The sequence below is a fragment of the Motacilla alba genome, chromosome 4, assembly GCF_015832195.1.
Source record: "Motacilla alba alba isolate MOTALB_02 chromosome 4, Motacilla_alba_V1.0_pri, whole genome shotgun sequence".
Lineage (NCBI taxonomy): Eukaryota > Metazoa > Chordata > Aves > Passeriformes > Motacillidae > Motacilla > Motacilla alba.
The window spans coordinates 59680544-59707379 of record NC_052019.1 but is presented as its reverse complement, the minus strand read 5'-3'; the positions used below and the strand labels follow the sequence as shown (position 1 = coordinate 59707379).

The following is a 26836-nucleotide window of genomic DNA, read 5'->3' as shown; positions in this document are numbered from 1 at the left end:
TTTTCCTATGGAATGAGAGCTTTGTGTATCTAGGTAGCACATTGCTAAGATGATTAGTAAGAGTGCACTCTACCCCAATCCATATCCCTATGGGCAGGAAGAAAGAAAAAAAATTAAATGGCTGCATAATTTTCCTATTTTCCAGGCTTGGAACAATTTATCTGGGTATTTCATACAGACTTAATGTAAACTGCAAGGCCTAATAGCTGTAATTAAACAGGCAGGTACTGTTACTTAAATGTTTTCCATTTAGACTTTAAAATTACCAATATGCAGAGCAAACATTTTCTATTCTGATTCTGCATGTTACTTTACAGGTATCCTGGGAACCACTGAATTTTATTTCCAGGCTTTGAGGTTCTTTTCTGGGTGAGATGGGTCACTGTGAAGCACAGATGTATCTGAGTCACCTCTTTTGGATTTTTGAGAATTGTAGTGTTTCAGATCTAGAAAATAATTATTAAATGTTCCATTACAGTGTCATAGAGTGTACCACATGTTGTGAGAATGTCTTGTGTGCAGCAATTGCAGCTGTAACTATCACGTGCAGTACTTAGTCTAAAATAGTTTCATGCTCTGATCATTGCTAAGTTAAGAAAGAGCGTTGTTTCACTGTAGCATTTAGGGAGAGTTTAAGGTTGTATTTGGATCCTAGATAAGAAAATGCAGCCAAACATTGCTTTCAAATCCCTTCTTGTTCTGGCTCATTTGATAGGTGTATTGAAATACTAAATGTTGTCTTCCTCATCTTTCCTATTGTGTATGAACCAGCCAAGAGTCACCTTTGCTCTCAGAAGAAGGGCAGGAATACCTGCTATTAGAAGACTTTGAAAGTAAAAAGATTGCACTTCAGTGAGTGAACAGTAGCCATTCTTGGAACACGTGTGAGAAATTAAGCACAGAGCCATTAACTTATTAACTTGCCTGAAAACATTGTTTGTTTGAGACTCATCTTGCATGGTGTTCCATGAGTTTTAACAGAAAAACTATATTACTTTAGCTTCCATTTCCTGAAAAGAGGTCTGGATGTTATTTATTTTTATGTCTATCCTGTTTTTTTCTATGCATGCTATTGCTGTCCCAGATTGCTGGCACACAACAGCAGTTTTGCTGCCATTTTGTTTATAATATTCTGTTTAATCAGTCATATTGATTCTTGTGGATGGGAAAAGAATCAGCTGAAAAGGATGAGTGGTCAAGCCAGCCCAAATACTTTATTTGTAAAAAGGAGATTATTACCCCTCAGACTGAAACACTTGATATACTTTTTCCTGGGTCTCTGTCAACAAGTGGCTTTTAGTCCATGGAGGCTGGCTTTTTACTGGGCTCCCCTTGCCTCACTGCCCCACCTCCTCTCAGTGCATCTTAATGCCCAGTCCTTGTAGCTCAACTAATTGGACAGTTTTCTTTTCTTGTTATGTGGAAGGAAATGGCTAGTCCTAGCACTGAGTAAGGGGTAGTTTGGCCTCCCACCATAATTTGCAGATATGTGATGCACACATGTGATAACACTGAATTCATGTCATAGTCATCCTCTGCTAATAAAGTGAGGAGTTATCGTTGTGTTACATCCAGCTTTGCCATTATTTTAAATGGAGGTGTAAAAACCCTTTAATACTTATCATAATAACCATTTGTTAATGGAATATTTAAGCCAATTCATTTTTTTAATTGAGCTGTACTAAAGGGAAAAAATAAAATTCCTGAAGTACAGAAGTCATAAAAAAAAACCCCAAAAAAACAGGAGTACAGTCTGCTCCTGTCAGCTATGCACTGTACATTTTCAGAATTATATATGGTGCTCTTATCATGATCAGTGGTTAATGCTGACTTTTTAAAATAGTTAAAACTCTGAGGCTGAATTCTTTGGCTTCATTTTGGCATAAACTGCTTTCTTTGCTTCACAGTGTCTTCAAACTTTCAGTTGTGCAAAATCAGATTGCTTACAGCCCACTCATATTTTGAAAACTATTTCAGTGGACTAAGATGTTGATTCCAAAAGATTACTTTCGAAATTGTGAATTAAATCAGAAATACCCTCTTGTAATAAGTAATGTAAGCTGTTTCCATCAGCTAAGCAAATGACAGACCTGGCTGCCTCATGGCAGCCATTATCATTATCAAAATTATAAAGCCATTATCAAAAAATATTATCATGTTTTTGAAAGCCTTCTGTTTGCACAAGTGCTTCTGGTCAAGAAAGAGGAAGCATCATTCAGTTAGACACAGAAAAACTCCTATATTTAAAAAGGATAGCATTTATTTCTGCATTTCATGGGCAATCCTTAGGCTCTGGCATTGTAAATATGCTGTTGTTTCTTTTTGAGCTTTGGTTATATATTCCTGCATGTTTTTGTAGATAAATGTAGTGTTTATGTTTTATTCCTAAAGTTTTCGATTTTTTTTTTCTTTTAAAGTATATCCTAGTGAACTGGAACTAGTAACTTTGCTTCTGCAATTGATTTTCAGTGTCCAGTTTCTGTAGAGTGCCCACTTTATTTCTATAATATAACATTTAAAGATCCCAATCCTTGCCATATTTGAAAAATGCTTGACTTTTTCTGGGATTTTGGTCTAAATGGATGTCATAAAACTAGGAGAGTACATCTAGAAAGTGAGGAACTCCTGAATCAATCCTTTGAATAAAGAGGAAGGGCTGCAGCAGGGCCTGACCTCAGTGTTCACAATCTATTATGAACTCTGTAACCTCATGTGCTTCCTTCAGTCCTATGTGCTCTATATTTTGCAAGTGTTTTCAACTTCTAGTGGTTCATGCATGAATTTTTGAAGCTCTGAGGCAACTGTTAAGAAACAAGAGAAATATATACTCATGGTCAGCATCATGAGGAATGTTGGAAGTGTTACTTCCTCGGTTATGCGAAGAACAAATAATGACAAAACTTATCTTCTTTTCCAGGGGTGTTGATTAAACTAAATGCAGATTAAAGTTCAGAGTTAGCTAGAAATCTGTTCTAACCAGTGACAGAACTGAAATCTATGTTTAAGATAGTAATCAGAGCAAAATTACTATATTTTTTCTAATGGAAAAATGCTAAAACAATAAGAATAAGCTGATAGGAAAAGGTGAATAAATTGAAATGAGAGCTGTCATAAGCCTCTTGTCCTGATGGAAGATTCTATCTTTGCTGTTAAACAGAACAAAAACCAGTTGGTGAGATGAATGATATTTCTCTTGGGTGCAGATGTCCATTCCAAGCTGATAATGTTGTTTCCCCTGATAGCTGGCAGAGAGGCACTTCGCTCGTGATTCGTTGGGTTTAGATGGCTATCTAAGAACAGACTGTGTTTCACACAGTCTCCATTCTTCTGATGACTAGAGAGGGAACCTAAATTAATAGCTTAACTGGATTCCTTTTTCCTCAGGTTGCCAGAAACCTGGGAGATAAATCCAGCTGACCCTTAAGAAATTTTTGCACAAACTTATTGACAAATGAAATGAGAACAATAAATATTGGTTGTTATCACTTTGAGGTGCAGAGCCTGTTAAATAAGGGGGGAAATGCTTCTTATGATAGTGGGTGTACTTTATGTATTTTATTCCTCAGAACTTTTGGAACTGTGTGGTCCTATTGCTTGAGCTTAAGCTTAGAGTTTACTAAGAGTTGTATTGCAGTTATTCATTGATACACATGCATGCTGAAATATTTACATATGCATGTATAAATTAACACAATTTTGTATGGTATTGAGGTAATGAAAATAGGAAATATGGTATGTTTGATCAAAAAGTGTATGGACTTCCTTAACTACACCACTACCATCTCCAGTGTTAGTATTTTGCCACTGTTTTGACTTTCATTTAAGCAAAGAGCCAGACTGATAACAGAATTTCTCTGCCTGGATCACAGTAAATGGAGAGGTTTAGAAAGGAAATCAAATTATTGTAATGTGGTTACTTTCCATGTAAGTTTACTGGTAGTGGTTACTACCAGTAGTAATGAGTGCTGTTCTCATAAAAGAATTTCCTAAGAAATCAAAAGTAAAGCACTTTGCTGCTTTATCTAACAACATGGCCTTCATTTGCATTCAAGACAAAAGCTCTCTGTTGCACATGCAACCTATAGATTTTTTTCCCCTCAAAGAACATACTATTTTTGTCATATTTATGATTTTATCTCTTATTTCTCTTTTCCTTACATGTTTCAAATGGGTTTTATATGGTCAGTATAACTTCAGGCACACATTTAGGGGAGTGACAAGCAGTCATATTTTTTCTCTTCTTAACATTTTTTCCATAATGATTATAATGAGCATGTACTGTAAGTCCAAGAATTGAGCATCTTATTTTTACCTTTAACAGCGCCAATAAAATGTTGCTAGTTTGCAGCATGGGTTAAAAAAAAAAAAATATTAAAAAATCTCCAGCCCCCAAACTTGGCTTCAAACTGGCATCCTGAAAATCACTTGCTTTATGAAACATCAACCTGTTGTGAAGCTGTTGGTAAAGCTCCACAATTGTGCTATATATTTCACATGAATAAATTTGTATGAATGTAGTTACTTAGGATACCTAGGTACTCCTGTTTGTTTAATACTTGAGTTCCTGCATCTCATTTTAAAAAAATAAAATAAAAAGATTGGAATGCACTGTTAGACTTTTCAGTTGGTTACATGATAAACATTGTGTTTATGATTTGCAATGTTTGTTTTTCTCTGTGTGTTCATCAACATTCTAATCTCACAATCTCACATGTAGATCTCAGGCTGACTCTGCAAAATCCAGCTCTTCAGAAACAGACTGCAATGATAACCTCCCCTCCCACAAAAACCCTGCTGCATCAGGGAGCAAGCATGCTGTGAACGGCTTCTTCCCACAGCTGGGTGTCTACGATTCCCCGCCTTCCCGCTCCGCGCTGACACTGGCAGACTCCAGCCTCTACAACCTGCCTAGGAGTTACTCCCAGGATGTTTTGCCCAAGGCAGCGTCTCCATCTGGAACTGATGCCGAAGGAGAGCAACATGTTTTCAATACCCCGTCAGCAACGTCATTAGACGCACAGATGAGGCACATCTCCATTAGCTATGACATTCCCCCCCCACCCGGAGGTACTTATCAGATCCCACGAACTTTCCCAGAGGGAGCATTGTCTCAGACTTCAAAACTGGAGACTATTCCAGACATCCCTCCACCTCGGCCACCCAAACCTCACCAGGCAGCAGATCGATCTCCCGTGGAAACCTGTAGCATCAGTCGCACTGCTTCAGACACTGACAGCAGTTACTGCATCCCCACTGCAGGAGCGCCACCCTCGCGCAGTAACACCATTTCAACGGGAGATCTGAATGTCTTCCGGAAAGGTCAGCATTCCATGCATTATCCTGCAGAATTTTTGTCTTGAGTTATGTGATCTGAATGATACAGATGGGCTGAATAATGTGAGGGGCATTTCTAGCCTGTAGGAACAAGTGTTTAGCCCCTCACAAACTGGTCTGTGTTCACTATGTTTAAAATATATTAGAAAGAGGATCAGAGATTTTTAAAGGAAACCATCAAAACGGCAAAACACAGAACATCCATAAGGGATATATATTGCACTGTGGCATGCAGCCTTGGCTAAAAATATTTGAAGATCTAGACATATTTATTTGGAAATAAGCTCATATAACTGAATTCAATGCTACCATTTTCAGTCTTTCAGAATGTCCAGAGTGAGCTTAGTGAAGTGTGGTGCAATCTGCAGAAGCTGAAATTGTTTCATGAAGATCAGTAGGATATGGTGTATACCCAGACCTTTGAGATCAACCCTGATTTGATGATCATTGCCGCCAGCCTTTCTTTCTGTCCATGTGATAGATATGCTTACTGCAGTCTTTTAGTAAAATTAAAGTTGTTCCTTGTGGCCACCTAAATGTTGCTACTCCAGATGTGCTGTCATGTGTATTGTCTTGTTAACTACTCTTGGGCTAAGGGTTTCATTTTCTTTCAGATTTCTGAAGCAAGTGGGCATTACAGTGTTGTTTTTAAAGTGAATTTTTTTTATTTGTATAAGTCAATATTTATGTTACAGATAATTTTAAAGGAGAATTGTTTGAAATGAGGGATGAATACAAGGCTTTTAGAGGAGGCAGTATACAGAATGGATGGGATCATACAGATGCTCAGATACTATTGTCCTATTTGTCATTCATTTTGTAGACTGAGCATAAAATATTGGTGGTTGTTAGTGTTTTAAAATTACAAATGAACACTATGAAAAATCCTTGTTTGCTTTGCTTATTTTCTTTCATGTAATATTTTCTCCCATGTAAAACCACCACACTCATTTTGCTAAGTTTATAGGTGAGTATTCCTATACTGAATCTGAGATTGTTTTCAGAAAGACTAATTTTCTTGAGGCAGACATTGTTTAAATTTGGTACTTAAGAGCAGAATTGTTTATCTTTCCTCTGTAGTGAAAATCTTAAAAAAAACTTCAAAGGTTATTTTTCAGGGCAAGGTGGGGATAAATCCCAGAGTTTACCCAGTTTCTGTGCTGGTATCATGAGGAGGGGCATCCCTGCCACAGGGTAAGGCAGCCTGCTGCATGCATGGATGAGCAGCACCTGGGAGCCAGGAGTCTCACAAAGATCCCTGTCCAGCAAATAACCAGCCACAGAGCTGAGGACGTGCTTAGTGGGGACTGCCAAGAGCCAGTACTCCAAAAAGGGAGAGATCTTTGGTTTTGCAGCAGTCCACTCCAACTGAAAGCCCCTGGAGACCACACTGGGGAGCTGAGAGAAGTTCCTGTTCCTGCAATATATGGGATCCTGTTGATTTAGCACTTTCCAAGCAAAGAGCATCAGTCAGAAAACCTTTTTCCAGATGTTAAACTACATCTGTTGTTTGTTTATTTTAGACTAGGTTTTTCATGAGGGCCCAGATTCTCACTCATTGCACTAAGTTCTTACACATGCTCAATTAAAAGATAGACTCTGCTACTTCTTTAAAAGCAAAAATTAATGTCTCTTTTCTTGCCATGGAAAAATGCTACTGTGAGTGCTTCAGCTTGTAACTGATGAGTGCTAAGGTTGTTTGTGAACACAGTCCTTTCAAATATAGATATATCTAGGGGCCACAGCTTCAAGAGGTGTATTTGTGTGCTCTCAGAAGCAGACAGTAAATAACAAAAGACTCTGGATGCCTGTGCCAAGTGACAGGAACAGGGGTGATAAATAGCCACTTTCTCTTCTTGTTTCCTTAGAAATTAGTTCTCAAGACTGTTATGATATTCCACGAACGTTTCTGAATGACAGATCTAATTCATTGGAGGGCTTCCATAACCACTTTGTAAGTATGACTTGATCTGATGATTCGCAACAGTGACAGTGCTTGAATGGTCTTTGTTCCTGTGTAAGAAAGCAAGCTGTGCAGTGTTTGTCATTTTTCACTTTCAATAGAATACATTAATCTGAGTAGATTAGGTTAAAAGACTCATATGATTCACAGCTGATTGCATAACTTATTTTGTTAAAGGAAATATATGTTAATTCTAGAAAAACAGAAGCATGTTGACAGTGGGAAGTGTTTCAAGTGAAGAACTAGATGAAAATTATGTCCCAATGAATCCCAACTCTCCTCCACGACAGCATTCCAGCAGCTTCACTGAACCCATCCAGGAAACAAACTATGTACCAATGATACCTGGCACGTTTGATTTTCCATTGTTTGGAAAGCAAGTCCCTCCTCCTGCTCACATGGGTTTCAGGTCCAGCCCAAAGACCCCTCCCAGACGGTCGGTACCTGCTGCAGAATGTGAGCCACCGCCAGTGGATCGGAACCTCAAACCAGACAGAAAAGGTGAGGAAAACCTCCAAGAAAACCTAATTTTTATCATCTAAGAAAATAACATAGCTCTCTCCACTTCTGCTTAGAGGAAAATTATCATGTTTTTAGAAATTATTTTAGAAATCATTTTTGTCCTATGAGATAACCAAATCACAGAGAAGCCCTAGCATTATTTTTAACATTATTAAAACACCGCAATAACAATGCCAAATAAAAGCATAGGTTTAGATTTTATTGCCATACTTACTAATGAAAAAATGACACTGAATTCCTAAGATTCAGAAGTGTATCCTTGTATACAGAAGACACTTATGATGCAGAGAGAGAACACGAGGCATTGGGTAGAACACAAATTTGTAGCCACAGCAATGCTTGGTACAGGATCAGCACACATACTCATTTTAGAGGGCCCCTTTGAATCTATCCTAAAAAAATAATCTCTAAAATCTGGCACATAATGTGTTTATATTTCCTTGAAATAAGGATTATTTGGGTGACCAGAGTTCTTAAGGAACCAAGATGATTGGGTTGCAATGTGTCTATAAGTGATACTCATATAGAGAATCCCTAATAAATAGCTTGGATTTTCCAGTTTATCTAAAATGTTTTATCAACCATCTTACTAAAAATACAGACAAATGCTTAAAAGAACTTGTTTCCCTACTAAATTTTTGAGACAAGATAGCTAACTTCCCTGTAGAAGAAGGAACTAAAGAACATCAGGCCAAATGTCTGCCCTATTTTGCATTTGGGTAAGTCCTATTTTTAATCTTACGTACTTGAAAATATTAGTATTTACATTGACAATTTCTGACTTCATTGTGGGAAAGTGTAATGGCTAATATTCAGATGATCCAAAATATTCACTAATTAAACCTTTAAATTAGTATTTTTACCCCTAAGTGAAAACCGTCTGTAATTAGGGAAGTAGAGAGTGTCACTCTGATAGATGAGCTGTGTGCAATGGAAAGCACCATGTCTCATTCTGCCTGTCCATCTTCAAAAAATGAGGCATGGCCTTTTTTAAGACTTTTGGCCCTCTGCTTGTGTCTAATTGTTTCTACATTACCAGACAGCAGTTTTGTTTGGTTCTTAAGAACTACTGGACAGGAAGAAATTGATGAAAGTTGATACTGGAAAACATTCTCAGAATAAACTGAACTGAACTGAACTAATTTAAAATATTTTTAGTATTTTTCCAGACTGGCCAGTTTGTGTGTTTTACTGATAAAATGTTTGACCTTCAAAAGTAATAAATGTATGTGTTGAAAAGCATCTCACTTTTGCTGTTGGCAGCACAAAGCTGCCACACAGATATTTGCTTGGGCAGCATCATTGCTCTTGGATCTCTCTTTTTGGAACAGCATTAGTGTTTCACATTTAGAAAGTGACATGTAAGGCTCCTGCTTTGCTCCCATCCTCAAATGCTTTATAGCTAGAAAGATGTAGCTAACACCAGGGGAAGGACTTTAAGATGTGTTAACATACCTCTTAATGAATGTAGAGTTACTGGATGAAATTTTTGCCTGTAGACTTTTGGAAAACGTTATCGCTGTAAAATAATAGGATTGTTTAATGTAATTGAGAAACGAAAGTGATTTTAAAGTAAAACTATCCTTAAAAGTAAATATGGTGTAATGCTTAGGGGCTGAAAAAAAAATTTGTGAATATCTTGAGCTGCCAAGCATGGTAGTGATTCTGATTTACCACTGAGGGTTTTATATTAGTAGCACACACACAGAGACTGCCTCACTCTAATTTTATCAAATGCACCACTGCAAGTTTTCTATTGTTGTGAAGAACAGATCTGATGACACATCGAAATGGTGATATATTCCCATTTCAGTAATTGAGATCTCTACACAAATAACTCCTTCAAGATATACCTCTGGAAAAAATAAAACTGTGGGTTCCTTTAAATTAAATTACGTAAAGCCCTTGTTTAAGTGGGCCTTTACCTAACTAAAACAATGGTGTGGTTTATATTCTTCTGTGTTGCTTTTTCAGCTTTCAAGTTCTTGTAGCAGTTTCTATTATCAGGTTGTTTCTGTTTATGTAAATGTACTGCAATGCTCTTCTGCTACAAATTAGTGCAAAGGAAGTGTCAAGTATGCCTGTGTGTTCAATAAATCTTTGGCAGACACAAAAGGAGAGGAAATGGAACATAAAATATTTACCTCCAGGCAATTGATCCTATAAATGTTGAGGGGATTTAGTATGCCATTGGTTCAAGAACGTCTGTTGAAGACCACTGGTGCTTCTCCAAAAGATGGTCTCTAAAATACTGCAGAGATGAGGTGTGTTGGGGGTAAGGTGTTATGAGGGCGCATTTCATGTTCTGTCAGAAGAAGCTGCTCTGTCTTTTTTTTTTAATTGGTTACAAATTGCTGCAAAAACAGTGTTTGCACTGCCTGCAGGCTTTTTGGAAGCTATTAGAAATACCATCAACACCTTTCACATGACCTTTAGCTTTAGGTCAGTCATGTTTCTGTGGGCCAGGGAGGTTTGTTATATTCAGTGCTGAAAATGCATTTGACAAAGGGATAATGCAGTGAAACCAACACATAAAGGAAGGATACACTGCTTTTTGTTGTCAAATATATGTGTTTAGCATCTCTTTTCCTTTATTTTAAGGGCTTGCTGCTTACAGCCTTAGACTCTTTGATCTCCCCAGTCTGTTTCTTTTTCCACCGGTCTCTAGGAGACCTTTGTTTCAAAAAGTGGGTTAAAAAATAATAATGAATAAAAGTATCTATAGGCATGAGATTACGATAGAGATCTGTGTAATTTCATTTCTCTAGCTCACAGCTGCTTCTGTAATTATGGGGAGCTTCTAGTACTTTCTGGAAGTCTTGAAAGGAATTTCAAAACATGGTGTTGTCCAATAACTTGAATCGAAACACTTTACTTGTTCTTTAGAGAATACCAAAAGGCAAGTGACATATGGCTTGGGACAAAATGGAGACTGTTTGGCAGGTGCTTTTCTGCGTTCACCTGTAATTGAATGACAAAAATAATCTATTTTTTAGTTTGGTTTTTTTCAGAGTGCTGTTTCTTTAGTTATGGAGGCCCATTTGCTATATTTATTTTTGTATTTCTGCTTTTTGGCTGCTTTAGCTTGCCACAATTGCATGTAGTCCTGATGCTAAATTGGAAGTTTGTTTGCTGGTAAAAGGCTTCAAGCAGAAAAAATATTGCCTCCACCCATGCAGATAGGTCTTGCTCTCTGAATTATTCAAAGACAGTGACTGGTTCTGCCACAGAGCAAAAGTGACATTTGTTGTGATGGTGACATGCCTTCTTCAAAATACTGTTTGTCCAAGAAGGAGCAGTGGAATTAAAGGTGCCCAAACACTGTGAGGTGAAGGAGGACTTCCTAGACAGATTAGGCAGCAAAGAACAACCAGGTTCTCTTTTCAAGTGAAAAGTTTGTGGTCAAAAATAAAATTAAAATTGTGAATTGTTTCTTATGGGTCAGGAGGAAACATTTGAATGGTGCAGCGTTTGAGAGGTGGGGATCTCTCTGAACCTCTGGGCATGACAGTGACCTTCTCCTGCCCCAGGATTTATTTCCATGGCTAGGGCAGAGAGGTATCTCATCTTAAAACAAGACTTTACGACCAAACAACTACAAAAACAGACTTCTTTTTTTTTTTTTTTTTTTTTAATTAGGAGCTGTCCAGAGCAAGTCCTTATAGCTATGTAACATCGTCCCATCTGTAAGGTTGAAATCTCTTAAGAAATATGTGCTTTGTCATCTTGACTGATAAAATGCAGTTTTTCAATATCTGAATCAAAGTGTAAAGTCAGCAATGGAATTGGAGATGGTGGAGTTTACTTCCTCAAAATCTAGCTTGATGCCCAGCTTATATTTAATTGGTAACTCCTTTTTTCTGTGTTAAAGCTCAGTTCTGCTAAAGTGAGCTTTTTAAGATTCTGAAAAGAAATATATGAACAGTGGGCATATGGCTGAAACAACAATGGCCATGATAAAATGAAAGTCAAAGTTAAATCTTATTCATTTGAATATAGTATATGATTGTAATGTATGAATGAATGAATATAAATGTCATTTTTGTAAAGTTTTTGATCAATAATAATTAAGAGCACTTTCTGAGAGAGCTCCATTTAGCTCAGGTCCTAATTCTGGGTCATAGGGAGCTGAGATAGAACAATGGCCTCAGGATCACTCAGCAAATTGCTGACAGACACAATACAGAATTTAGAATTCCCAGCTTGCGACATGGTACTGGACTTTGCTTCATTTGTCTTGAATAGCAACTCTGTTTGTCCAAATATTAGGGTTAGGGTTTAATTGCATTCAAGATTATTTTGGTAAATATTTTCAGTCTGAGTTTTGGATTGGGCAGCGCAGATTATTTTGCTGATAGCAAAAATAACCAATAGTTAGTGTGGTGCTTGGGTTGTTTTTTGTTTTGGTATGGTTTGGTTTTTTTGGTGGATTTTTTGTTTATTTTTGTTTGGTTGGTTTTGATGTCTTATATTTCAACAAAAATATATCAGCATTTAATCTGAGAGGCTTCCTACAACTTAAGTCCACATGATTGCCTTTAAAAGAGACTGCTGTTTGGCCCTGGTAATTTTCAGCCCAGCATGTGGTAAACTTGGATTTAGAGACAGTGAGTGATGCACACATTTATTTTCATGCCAAGAAAATACCCACTTGCAGCTTGAAAACAAGAAAACAAACAAAAGAAACCAAGAGAGAGCAAGAAAATTCTTATGGAGTTGGAAATTGTGATTAAAAATGTTTAATTGTTTAATCGTTTTGAAAAAATCTTTTAAAAATTATCTGGTTGCTTTTGTCATGGTGTTTTTTTTCTCATTTAATATGTTAAAAGACATAATCTGTGTGGTTAAACCACAAATACGTGGATTGCTTCTAAAACTGTGGCTGTATCTTTGCCACCACTCCTCATAAGCATCTCCCAAATGGATTAACTTCACAGAGAATTCCAGTTTCTTTATGAAAGAGCCCAGGCCCACTTTGAAAAGGTAATTGTGCACAGAGCGTTCCTGTGGCAAGGAAGCACCTGCCACATTCTGGTCCCCATAGGACCCACTGTGATGCTTCTGGGTGACTGTAATACTGATCCATCGTTGCAGTGTAGCACGCTGCTCTGCAAATCCCAGGCAAAGTAGGTAATTATTAAGGAATTTAAGAGCCCTCATTAATCATGAAGGTAGCTATAAATAGCCTGATGAGCAGTTTCCTTGTTAGACACTCAAACATGTAAATATTTAAGTTGGACACTGTGAACATATTGCATGTCCTGATACAGCAGGAGCACCACACCATCCTTAAATAAAACTTCAGAGAAACACTGACAGCATTTGTGACGATGGGAGCTGACAACTCTTTAAAAATAATAATAATTAGGAACTGGCAACATTTCAGTATTCTACACTATGATCATTGTCTTGCCTGTTCTTTAATAAAGGTTCAGTTATGTTCTGAGGATTTAGGACAAGTGGGCATTGAAAATATGAGAATGGTGATTTCTGTCTGCAGCAAGAACTGAAGATCTGTTGAAAGAGAAACTGTAACTTTTGTGATGACTTTTCTGAGAAGTATTGTTCATTTTGCTTTTGAGAAATCCATGCATTTTATCTTCTGTTCTCTTTTGGAGAGAGAATACACCCCTTGTTCATTTCATTAAGGAATTTTTAAAAAAATTAACTTTTGAGGGAGGTTTTGGTGCTTCCTCAGATTTTGTAAAGCAAGTTGAGTACAAATTTATTGGTTTTTTTTCTTCTTTGATTTTCCAAATGTTCCCATTTAGCTGAAAATTAGACTTCCTCCATGCCTGTACTAAATTACTTGTACAAGTCTAGTTTTTCACTTAATGGCTTTAAATAACTCCTTGCTGTGATGTACCAGTCCTCAACTTGCAGCTGTGATTTGTCTTTTAAAACTTTGAAACGACAAATAATTTCTGTAAGGATTTCATTTGGATGGCTGTATCACAGCTGCAGAGGAAGCTGTGATTTGCTGGACACAATGGTTGTAAAAAAATTAAACATGCCAGTTTTCTAAAGATAAACTGCAGTACTTACTCTGATACTAGTGCTGGGGATGATTAAGTTTAGGGATTAGGGCTAGGGATTTTTTTTTAAAGTAATTTTAAACTCCAAAGATATGAGATAGAGCAGGAACAAGAAAACATGGGTAATAATGCCCTATTTTTAATTACCTTCATAACATTTTTCTCTTCTTTGCTGTGCCCTTATAATTTTTTTTCATGAAAACATAGTTTTTAATGCACATATTGTGATGCTATTCCATTACTTTGTAATAGACTTAATGTTAATCTTTAGTTTTCCACTGAATAATTTAAATTTTGTTATTTTTTTCTGTGTTTTGTTTTTGAAGTCTTTTGGACTTTGCAAATCTTAGTGCAGCATTAAACTGCTAATCAATAAACACTCCAGAACACTGTACTTAGGTTTTAAAACAGTCTTTGTTATTGAATGCTCTTAGTTCATCATGCTTTGGGGGCTTTTAAAATACAGACATGTAGAGTTACTCACAAATTATAGTAGTCAAATAGTATTTTGATGATTAATAGCTTTGGTATTCACTGAGTAGTTTTATGGCATTTGCCATTCTCTGAGTAGTTTTATAGCATTTGCCAAATATTTTAGAAATATTAGTGAACTTTAGCTGTCAGACCCAGTTGGACTTATTTTTTCCAGTTCATTCTTAATTTCTGTAGCATTCAAATTACCAGTTCACTGTAAAAAGTTATTTTGAGAGGATAAAGATGTCTGAGAAGACTGAAGAGCAACTCTTTATGTGACTGCTTTTTATATTTCATAACATTGAAGAATAAGTTGATTTCAATTTGTTTTTATTGTCCTAATGAGACCATAGTTATCAGCATCCATAACTTATCCCCAACCAGCACAAAGCTCATTATTGATATTCCTATTTCTTGGTGGATACTAGTATGGAAATCCATTTGAATGTTGTGTAACTAAATACATGTTTCTAATTACAAGTGCCTTGGCAGGAAACAGTCTTAAAGAAACAGAGATGAAAGAGCAAATTCAGGATATTTGTAGAGCTTGTGTGTTGAAGACCATTTACTTGGGAATCAGGGTTCACTTGGGTGAGGAAGAGAAAGAGAAGAAAAGCAGGAGTTTACTCTGCAGAACTGAAAACCAAATAATAAACTCTTTGGGAGCAAGATAGTGAATTTCAGCCTTGTTTTTTGAGGAAAAATCTACAGTGATTCTGGGTACGGGAATTCTTGGACCTCAGTGCAAAATTCAGTTTCTAATCTAATTACAAAGGAAAGGGGTCAAGATATGTATTTTGTTAATGGAAACAAGGAACTGTGGTTATTATTTATCTCTGAAAGTATATTTGGATGCAGTGCACTTGTGTGGCCTTTTGCTCTCCTTCTGCTATCCCAAGCACAGCACTGCTCTAGCATTTCTACATATGATCTCCTTGTGTCATAAGGATTAGTCCTGTTGGCCCAGAAACAGATAATGCATTTCTCAAATTGTATGTTACATTAGTATACTTACCTTAAAATTTTAAGCCCTAAATAGCTGGTATTTAAGTGGAAGAGTTGGCCTCTTTTGTGAAGATGTTTGCAATTTCCTGACATGAAATCCCTTGCCAGAAAGCCATGGAGCAAGCATCCAGTCAGGAAAGAAGTGTCCTTAACAGAAATCATGTTTCATTCTGGTGTTTCAAGGCAGTAGTCTGAGAACAAATTAATCTCTTCAGCATTATGTCCTTAAAACCAAAAACATTAGGACCCACCTACACTGATGCAGGAATTTACTGCAGTGGGACAACTTCCCCCCGCCCCAATATTATATTTCAAGTGTTCTATGGAAAACAACAAGAGCCAATGCAAAAACCAAAAAGGATTTTTCAGTTTAAGCTATTGTTTGAAATGAACTCAAACATGTCAAATGGACTCTTCTCCTGGTGACTTCACAGACAAAGGCAGCATTGACATGCCCCAAATACCAGGAGCAGAATTAATGCATCTGAATGCGCTCCAGTGCCACAGCCATAATCGCCTGGTCTGCCTGGCACTTGGTACAAGCAGCCATTTATTAGAAAAATAGACTTCATTAGTGATTTTTCAGCTCAGAGTGCCCTTGTACAGTCTGATAGAACATGCAGAAGCTGAGCTTCTCTCTCCTGGCTGTAGCATTTTGCATTTCACAGGTGGTGACTTGATAGAACAGTAAAAACAATTAATTTTCACTTCTTGTTTGGTTGGTTTCACTTGACATAATTTATTTGGTTTTGGTTTTTTTTCCCGTGTAGGTTTGCATCCAGTGGTGCTGCAACATTTATTTCCTTTTCAGTTTGAAAAAAATTAAATTGCATAAATGAAACTTCTTTTCCTTTACCCAGATTCATCTTTCCCAGAGTAGGTGTGTAAGTTAAAAGTATTATCTTTCCTGAGATGAGGTAAATCTGGGCCTGTGGGAACCATAGGAAATGTGTTCCTCAGTATTGCTGGTGTTGGAATGCTGTATGGAACCAGGCTCTCCATAGAACCCTGCTGTCACTACACTGATTTGAAGAACAGCCCTGTGACACTATAGTGAGTATTTGTGGATAGAACAGATGTGGGATACCAGCCTGCTGCACAGGTGGGAAGCATTTTCCCCCCTCCATATTTTAATCAGTTTTTGCTTTTCAGAGATACAGGGGTGTGCTCCTGGGGAAAATTGTCTTTTGAAAGCAGTAAGGGATATTATTAAAGGCTTTCAGTGCCCTGGCTCATGTCACTTTATTTTCTTAAATGAGCAAAAACAGGGTGAAAGAATTCTGCAATTACACAAATAGGTTGCCTCAGACTTGTAATTTCGATCCCCCTCTCCTCTTTTCCTTTGCCTGGTTCAAGTCTTTCCTGTTGCACAGTGTAAGCTCCTCAACAGAGTTTAGGCCCTTGGGTTTTTTGTTTTGTAGGGAGGAAAAAGAAAACACTCTGCACAAATATTTTAATTCTCTGTAACATATTAAACGTGAAGAATTGCATTATCCTGGCTGGTTGGTAGCAGCAAGCTGGTTTGCCACCAAATTTATTGAGATTGAATAGTCTTCCAGCAGCAAGAGATGAAAGCTCAGTGAGTTTTGTATGTTCTTTTCTGATGCAGAAGTATTAAAGTGACCTGTACTTATTTATATAGCTCTTCTGAAAATCTGAGTGGTTGGTAAGTGCTAAATTAAGTGGGAAGCAGGCAGTTACATAACAGCCACGTTTTACAAATGGAGCTAATCCCAGTTCAGAAAGGCTGGCTGTGCTAGACCATGTAGCATCATTAACAGAAGGAGAAATAATGAGTTACAGCATTGAGTTCCTTGAGCTGATCTCTGTATTACGGGTTTCAGGCAATTTAGTCTGTTTGGTTATAAGAGCAGAGGTTATTTAAGTGCACGCTGCTTAAATAATTTAATTCCTTGTGTTACCTATTCTCACTGTGCTTACAATCTGTGCTTCTATGTCAGTGCGTATTAATTTGAGTTGTATTGGGCCAGATTTCTTTTAAATCAGGTTATAAAACTGTGAAATACAAAAGTATTATGATCAGGTAATGGTATTCAGCATTGAATTGTCCTTAATGAAAAGCGTTTGGATTTGAACTTCTAAAATTGTTCCATCAGTTTGAAGATCCTCATCTTTTTAAATAGTCAGGCTTTTATCAGAGAGTTATAGGCAAGGACTTAAGAATATTGGATCAGCTCAGAATTGAGTTCACCAACATGTTGGCTAGTGCTTTTGACTTTGCTCCAGTCAGAAATACTTCATGTTCTACTTCACACTCTGTGTCTTTGGTCAGCATTGCCCAACTATTCACCTGTTTCATCAGCACATTGAGCCATTTAAGGGAGCATCTGATTTTGAAATTGGAAAAGAACTGTCTGTGTAAAAATAATTTCATATCCTTTTCTTTTTTAGGAAGTTGCTGTGCAGCACTACTAATGAATAAATAAATTTTATCTTACCTGCATGGTCTCTCAGAAGCACTGTGTAGAAGTTAGGATACAGTACAAAACCTGTGTTTACCTTTCTTGTTGTTACTTGATTATTCCCAATACTTCAGTGATAACACTAATAGAGACCTTCATATGCAAAACCCTTGGGGTAGAGATTTGCAAACTTCTGGTGTTTGTTGCCAAGTTTATTCTTTACGAAGCATTCTCACCCATTGCTGGGAGTACCACACCTGAGTCTGTACCAGTCCTTTTCCATTTTGTGCTGTAGGGCAGCTTTCTAACATAACGAGACTTAAATTTTCATTCGGTTTATTCATATGACTTCTTGGTGTATCACTTGAAGGCACTTGCCTTTTTTAATAGTAACACTGTCAGATAGACTTTAATGAAAGCTTAGGGCTATTACACATTATTGATCATGTTTATTTAAAATAGACGGCATACCTGGAACACTTGCAGAGTTTGGTAAAGTTGGCTAAAGAACATCCTTGTTTTGGGAGGGGATTTGCATTACTGTCTGTAGGGAGATGATTGGTATTTTCATGCCAGGGTCACTTCTGGTGGAGGTTGGATTGTGCCTTGGTGGGGGTGCAGTATGCAGGCTGGAAACTTGGAAAGAAAATCCCACTGTGTCTGCAGGGTCAGAGTTGGTGGGGTTTGGTACAGAAAGATGGAGACCTCTGGGGAACAAGTTTAACAAATACACTGGTAAAAAAGATTCTTGGAGCATCTCAAGTGGGAGATACACATTGGGTAGAAGACCTCCCAAGAGCACCACAGGAGTGGAGACTCCCAAGAGTCATTATTTCCAAAGAAATTTTGTGACTAAGAAGAATTTGATTTCTCTGAGGGTACTTCAACTTGTATCTGAAACATGACTGTTCTCTTTTCATACTAAATATACCTCAAATATGTACTTTTTTTTTTAATCAAACCATTTAGTAGTAATGATCAGGTACAATATTTGTTGATGCACTTTTTAGCCTTTTTGTACAGCTTTTACATTTGCTTCCAATATATTTATTAGTTGCATGCAGTGTTTTCTTTGTTTCTGGTTTGGTGCTTAAGCCCTTAGTGTGAGCCCCAGCTAGACTGTAAAATCGCCTTCAGCAGCTTGCTTATGCTTGTGGCATTAACCTTTCTGCAGGGGGTTGTGATGTTTATTTATAAAATTCCATTTTTCCACTTACAAATAGAATATTATTAAGAGAGTCTTCTTTTTGCCAATTAGGTCAAAGTCCTAAAATTTTAAGACCTAAACCACATGGTTTAGAGCGAACTGATTCACAAACCATAGGTGACTTTACTACAAGAAGAAAGGGTATGTACTTTAGCACTGTATGTATATGGAGCTTAATAAATATAAGTGAAGCAAAAATTTTAAAAATTGTTATTTTAGAATAACTCTGGCATATTCTTTTCTGCTATAGTCTAAGGTCATGGATGCATTTTCCATGCCAAGCAACCAGTTTCCTGTATAACAAATTAAAGTTTTTCTGGCTTGAACAGTGCATGGAAATTTTTCTTTGATCTCTTAAGTTGTGGCTGTTCGTATTTTGTCTGTTTATTTAGAAGCAAATATATAATAACTTGTAAATTGTACATAGTAATTTGTAAGTTACTTGAAACTTGTTAGGCAATAACCTGAAATAACAGCTCACTTAGGTCTCGAAATGAAGCAAAATATTGGTCTTCTGATCATACACTAGTACAGACATCTATTTATGCACCTTAAAGAGGATTGCAATTAATTTGATGTGCTTTATTGAAGATGCTGAGTTGGTGCCTTACATAGTCACAAGAAGTAGAGAAAATAATGAACAACATTAAAAATCTCAGAGAAGTATCACTGATTACCTTTAAGTTTTGAAGTCCATTGCAACAGGATGAAATACTTCTGCTGGTTTTGGTGGGCTTTGGACGAAGTCCTGGCTCTGTCTGCTGCAGCACCTTGCCCACTGTTTATTCTTGCCAGGTAGTCTCAGACCTTTACAGAAAACTTGAGCCAAGCTGATAAATTTTTGTGTCAGTTGTGCTTTAGTATCATCTTGCCTATGTCACGTTCAATTCTGTTATTACATGCCTGACACTTGATCTTGGTGAACCTGCCAAGAGACAGAAAACTCACGGTGGGAGGGGGCACAAGGAGAGAAAGGGCTGTTTTTATGATGACATTGCATTTTGTTTTCTAAAAACAGTTTTAGGGAGGATAAAGTTGACAGCAGTTTGACTTCGTGATTTTTTTTCCACACGCCTTTTTATACTTCTCTTTTTTTCTAATGTTTAGGAGGTGTGAGAAGTATAAGTTGGGAGGGAGGGATAATGTGTTTCTTGCTAATAGCCTACTCATGGTTCTGTTCTGAAAATGAAATTTTAAAATGGCACTTTTTTTGAGAACAGTGTTATCTGTCATGAGTGGCACATTGCTCTGCTCAATTGTGGATGATCTCTGAAGTGAGCCAGGCTCCTCCTGCTGTTGGTTCATTTCTCACTTTTGCAGACTTAGTCTTAGCTGCAGGTTCTGCCCACTCGTGGAGCTATGAAACCTCACCAGTAAGGGCACATGTGCATAATGAGGGCAGAGTTTGCATATTAGCAGCTGGCCCTGAGCCAAGAAAAGTCCCCAGAGTTGGCTCTGCTGAAACAGCCCATCAGCCCTGCCCTGGGCTTGCCAGCTCAACAAGTCGTCAAGGCAGAATGAGGACAGAACACAATGCTGCCACTTTCAAAATCTCTTTTCAAAACAGAATTACTACCTACAAGTATATGCTGCAAAATTCTGAAGTTGTAGTGGGTTTTTTTAATTTTATATTTTAATTTTTAATTGATGTTTCCTCTCATTACCTGAAAAGATTAAAAACATAAGTTAATATATCATGTCTTTCTGAAAATGGAAGTGTCTCCCTTTCCTTACTAGTATTTATTATTTGAAAGATAGAGGTTTTTTCTGTATTTTGTCTGTGAAAAGCTATTAAATTTAAGTTTGTTTAGGAATGTTCTGTGCTTTACAATTGTCTGCTTCTTACATAGCAAAACCAGCTCCACTAGAAATAAAACCACTGCCTGAATGGGAAGAATTACAAGCTCCAGTTAGATCTCCTATCACCCGAAGCTTTGCACGAGAGTAAGTTTCTTGGCTTTTCCTCATTCAGATAAATTATTTTGGTGACTGGAGTGTTAATAAATGTGTGTACTTCTGTATCATATTTTTAGCTTGTTTGTAGCTTGAAGTTTCCCTTGGAAGAGTGTGAGTCTGTGTGTGTATCTGTGCTTTGTAATAAAGTGTGTCTGTGAAATTTTGGTTTGTGATATTAAATATAAGGGACTGTGTAAAACCAAAAAATGTGACACTCTAGTAAACTTGAATGAAAAATTCAGCTCTAATATGCTTATTTTTGTTGTTTACCAGGAGGTTTAAGATATTGCAGTTGTATTGTTTGTAAAATAATTCCTGGTGATTAGCTCCTCCAGGTTTCCCGTGTCTCCCAGACCGGATTCAGTTCATAGCACAACTTCCAGCAGTGACTCGCACGACAGTGAAGAGAATTATGTATCCATGAACCCAAATCAGTCCACTGAAGACCCAGTATGTAAAATCTACATCTTAACTACTCTCTTCCTGTGCAGTCCTTACTTTTAAATCATGCAAACACAGATTCTTTACTCAACATCACTCCCTTTATACTTCTAGATCAACAGAATAATAAAAATCTCCATAGCAAAGCTGTAATTTTGATAGGATTTCACTGAAGTTAAGAGCACAAAGAAAATGGTTGATATACATATCTATTATATAAAACATTATACAACATTACTTTTTTCTACTTCTTCCCTAGAATCTGTCCCCTCTTTGCAATAGTTTGTCCTTGGGCTATGCACCAGTTCAGTATTATGACATGAAGGGAAGTAAACTGTCCTAGGACATCTGAGACATGCTTAAAAAAAAATGTATTAAAAGGACATCTTCCAGGAAATGTAGAAGGAACAGGGGAAAAAAACGATTGATACTTGTTGCATACATTCTATGAAAATTGAACCGTGTGTATTTTATTAGGTGTCTTTCAAAGAAGAAGATTGAAGAAGTCTTTGTGTATTGAATGTCTGTATTTTTTCACCTTTGGGGGAGAATTTTCTCAGATAATAAAGCTTCAGATACTCAGCATGGAGTGCAGCTAGTTAGGAAGAGTTAATGATGCACACTGTGGTTTTTCTTTGGTGAGGGGAAGGAGAGAGAAAAAAAGAAGACTCAATAGCAGTAGTTTTAAGGAAGACAATAGCAATAGACCTAGGCCTAAATTAAATGTGGTTTGGAATATGGATAAAGCACTGGAAGAAACCTGTATCTTGAGCTCAGCTTTTCGTCTAGTGTAGAATCATGGAATGGTTTGGATTGAAAGGGACCTTAAGGATCATCTTGTTCCAACCTCCCATGCCATGGTCAGGGACAGTCTACTAGACCGGGGTGTTCAAAGTTCCATCCAGTCAGTTCAGTGTACTCAAATGTTTGGGTTCTTAGTAGGGGATACAGCAGTATTTTTCATCTTGAAATCATTTATGTACGACCTTCTTTGGGGAGGGCCTGTCTAGCATCTTTTTTGTTCTGTTTATGGGTCTGCCTTCTTATATGGCATGTGCTGGCCCATCTCACTGCCCCTGGGCTCTCCTCTCGCAACGCTGTTTACTTTCCTGTCCCCTGCTGCTCTGGATACCCTTCCAGTCTCCTCCAGTGTCCCTGCCCCCCAGCTCACCACTGCTGCCTCTGGATGCCGCATCCCAGATCCCCCTCGTGCCATCCCCTGTGGGAGCTGGTGGGGTGCAGGCTGCAGAGCCTGCGGAGTGCCCCAAGCTGTGCCTTGTGCCGTGCCTGTTGTGCTTCCCAGGGGAAAAGCACCAAGCACAGGGGAACTGCTGATGTTAATTCTTAGCTCCTGTCTTGCAAGGACCGTTGGTAAGTAATGGGTGATGTCCTGTTTCACAGGTGCAAGAAACATCCCATATTACACCAGAGATTAGCTCCACCCGTGCCCACAGTTCTCCCTGCACAGAATCACGGTTCAGCCCAGGTGTTTCTGTTGATTCTTAAGGCTGTTCCAGGGGCTTAACTTCCATACCAAGATGGTACAATTAATGCTCCAGCTCATTAATATCTTCTGTTTGCTTGCACTGGTCCTATTTTAAGGTTATTCTACAGATTTCCTTTCTGTTTCATTTGCGTGTATTTAAAGTTTCTATTTCCTAATGCATATGTTCTGCCTGCTTAGTTTGTTTGAAATAACAGATTTTTTTTTTTTTTGTTTAATGAATAACAGCTTTTTAAATTTGTGCTGGAAACATTGATACAGATTCCGATTTTTGTATCTTTAATACACAGAAATTTGTTCTGAGAATTTGAGCAACAAAAATGAACTTCATATTAGTTATTTGTGTTTGTCCTTGTTACCACTTAATGTTAAATGAGCTGGACAGTAGAGATATAATGGATAACTTCAATTTTAAAAGCCCAGCCCATTTGGCTTTAGCCCATAAAATATTTTATTTCCTAAAGAACCAGAACATTTCTGGTTATCTCACAGCCTTTGTTTTAAAATTTGACGTTTTGAGAATTTTTACTTGTTCCAACTCTATCTTAGCAAGGAATCCATATTTCTTAATCTTTTTCTGTCATCAGCTTTGAAGCATCTTGTTTGAACATGTCATACTTATGTTTTATTTAATAAAATCAGCAATATTCTGCTTTTTCTTTCAAGTTGCTCTCAGCCTTACCCTTCTGTCTTTCCTTCTGCCTTCTTCTTCATTTTTTGCTGACTGCTGCCCTCTGTCTTCCTGTTTTCTCTTTATCTTTTAGAGAAGAGTCCTTCTATTGTACTGTTCCTATAACACCTGTTAAGAGGGAGGGATCAGGCTGGGAGAGGACAGAGGAGGTGAGGTTGTAAAAGTCTGGGCTAATTGAAATTTAGGTATATACAATGCAACTTTGGTTCAGGCAGCCCTACACATATTTTCCAAAGTTTTTAAATTTTAATCTTGTAAATTGAACAATACTCTTTGATTTTCCCCTTAATCATGATGACTTTTGAATGAAATGTAAAAGTTTCATTTTTAGCTTGCCACTACTGTAAAGCAGAAATTATTGTAGGTATTTAACAAAAATTGAAGGAAATAGAAAAGTTTGTGCTTAAGTAATGCTAAACTTGAGATATAATAGCTACATTTAAAAAGAACAAGACATGATCTGTTCTTATTTCATTATATGAAGGGGACAGTAATGGGTTTGGTGGCAACCTTAAATTTGGGGGGATGGTTTTTGGGTTTTTTTCCCCATTGGGTTTTGACTGTGTCCCATTTTTGACATAGAAAGTATCCCCTTGCCATACAGGGTCAATGAAATTTGCATGATTTAAGTGATTGCAAAGGTCTCTGTCGTTTCCTTAACCTTCTACATTTTGGCAGTTTATAGTAAGCATATTTGATAATGTGGACCACTAGTTTGTACATTTGTAGCTGAGGTTGTTTATATTATGATTTCAGAATTTGTTTGGAAGCAGCAGCCTTGATGGAGGAAGCAGCCCTATGGTAAAACCTAAAGGAGATAAACAAGTGGAATATTTAGATCTGGACCTAGATTCGGGAAAGTCTACCCCACCTCGTAAGGTAAGCAGATGTTCAGCTCTTGCTTTTCTGCCATCAGGAGTTCAAAATTGACTTCAGTAAGATCTTTTAATGGTCATTTCTCAAATGATTAGTGGAGAGACAGCATTGGACCTTTCAGAGAAACCAGTGCTTGTTCTGTGTCCATTTGGGACACCTACTTGCTTTTTTGTTGTTAATTTACTTGAACTTGCTTCTCACTGTTCCCAGAAAAAGAACAGTGGCTCAGGCAGCAGTGTGGCAGACGAGAGGGTTGATTACGTTGTGGTGGACCAGCAGAAAACACTTGCCCTGAAGAGCACACGGGAGGCTTGGACTGATGGCAGACAGTCTACGGAGTCTGAGACACCCACAAAAAGTGTGAAGTGAAAACATTGCTTTGTCTTTGAAGAATGGAAAGAAGTGAATTTTGAAGAATCACAGAACCACAATGGCAGTGTTGTTCAGCTGTACAGTACCTGATTCCCTGGTGTGGGAATCAGTTCCTCACCGAATAGGTTGGAAGATAAAAAGACATTTTTTGAATATATCAAAGGAACTTTAAGATCATGAATTGTCTCTGTGGTGTCTGGAAATATCACAGCCTGTAAATAACATGTAAAATAATATTACTTAGGTTTCAGAAAACCTTTTGGTCTGTAGTTAACACATTTGTAGTATTGCTGTGTTTATGCACTTTTTCAGTTACAATGTTCGTTCAGGTATTCACAGTTAGTGTACCTTAATGTCTAATTCATCTGGAGAATTCTTTTTTCCTTATACTACTACTCCTCACAATTTTAGGTTAATTAAGCTACATGTAGCTACGGAAATTAATATTTGAACTTCATTTTAACAACTCAAAATTGATTTTGCAGAAATACTTTCACAATTGAATAATCTACTTGAAATGCCAGGAGACAACCGTTAGTTACATACTTGTTTATATTTAATACATACAAGATTATTTGGAAGTCTACAGGTTACCTTCCTAACAAAAAATAGCTGTGAGTTAATAATAATGAGCTCTACTGGGTTTAGACCTAAAATCCTGGCTTATATGTTAGTTGTTAGTGGTGGAACTTCTATTGTATTTTATTAATGACAATGTTCTGTGTTCAATGGGTGAAGATTCTGCAGGGTGGGATCTTACACTTTCAAAGACTGAATAATTAAACATCAAATAAGCCTGCAAACCACTGATGGCATGCAGTAATATTGTGATCTCACACTTAGTAACAAGAAATAACCTTTATATTATTTACAGAAGGTAGAGTATATAAATTAGGTACGTACCAAGCACTGTTGTGCTAATACACTGATCAGGTTTAGACAGTGAGCTTTAGTTTTGTACTGTTTAGAAGTTCTAATGTCAGTTTTCAGTCCAAGATTAATGGGACAGTTTGACATTCACTTTTTGTAGTACTAGCAAAATACTGTGATTTTGAATTAGACATTAACTCAAATGGAAATACCATGTTTTAACACCATAGTGCCCTTCTTATGAGCTCTATTTTACTTTAATCTCCTGCTTGGCCTTATATTTAAATCCCTATGCAACTGGTATTTTATATCTCTGTTTTTAAAAATTAGATAATATACCTAAATGACCCCCTTGTAAACCACTCTTTCCTGGTACAGGATTTTAAACTCTATATACTGTGATCCTTTATTTTACTATGCCAGTTCCAAATAATAATCTGCCTTGGTTTAGAAACATTTTTTTTGCTATTTGCAAGAAGATAGAATTCTTTAAATATGTGAACGAGTTAGGTCTAGATAGAAAACTTTCTAACACTTTTGTTTTATACAAATGCCCTCAATTAAGTGGTTGGTTTCATTTTCCTGCCCGATTAGGTTGTTGTTTTTTTTTTTTTTTCCTGATCATTTGAAAGTTGAGCTTAAAGCTGCATGGTTTTCTGGCATATTGGCCTTCATACTGTGCCTAATCTACCATCAGTTGTTTCTCTCCCCTCACAGCCACAAGCTACGGTATATAAATTATCTTATTCTTAACAAAGGTTCTTTTTAAATTAGTAATATTTTGATGCTTTGAATGTTCATTTAAAAAAAAAGAAACTAAACAGTGCATTTTGAGGTTATTTTTAAATAAATCAAGTTGTTCTGTGTTGGTCTGTAAACTCTGTCCTGCAAAGCAGCAAATGGATGTCAGTGTGTCTGGGAAGGTGCCTGGATACCCACCACATTTTTTCAGAACTGTAGATGTACAGTTAGAACAATTTTTAACTTGGATCTCTGATTTAAAACCCTGCTCCAAGATGCGCCAAATAATGTGAATTCCCACTCTTCTGGGAGCCAGGAAGAAATCCGTCTCCTAAGCCAGCCTCTCTTGCTGAGCTAGTGATAGGAAATGGGGTTGCTCTAAGTTTGCTGATATCAGTCCTTGATTTACAGATTACACTTAC

At 37.2% G+C, this 26836-nt stretch overlaps 1 protein-coding gene across 10 annotated transcripts in view; it reads left to right on the top strand.

The window, feature by feature from the left end:
* Window positions 1-26551, top strand: part of GAB1 (GRB2 associated binding protein 1) — a 95510-nt gene extending 68959 nt beyond the window's left edge. For 3 of the 10 annotated variants that reach the window (XM_038135240.1, XM_038135248.1, XM_038135247.1), the window contains exons 4-12: window positions 772-852; window positions 4718-5319; window positions 7203-7288; window positions 7495-7798; window positions 19015-19104; window positions 20814-20907; window positions 21246-21369; window positions 24312-24434; window positions 24642-26551. In XM_038135240.1, the coding sequence (XP_037991168.1) occupies window positions 772-852; window positions 4718-5319; window positions 7203-7288; window positions 7495-7798; window positions 19015-19104; window positions 20814-20907; window positions 21246-21369; window positions 24312-24434; window positions 24642-24800 (1663 nt within the window). In that variant the 3' untranslated portion in view covers window positions 24801-26551. Of the gene's footprint in view, window positions 1-771; window positions 853-4717; window positions 5320-7202; window positions 7289-7494; window positions 7799-8462; window positions 8539-19014; window positions 19105-20813; window positions 20908-21245; window positions 21370-23628; window positions 23705-24311; window positions 24435-24641 lie in introns of those variants that run through there. The other 7 variants (XM_038135241.1, XM_038135244.1, XM_038135245.1 and 4 more) reach the window with 7 other exon arrangements.
* The last annotated feature ends 285 nt before the right edge of the window (window positions 26552-26836 follow it).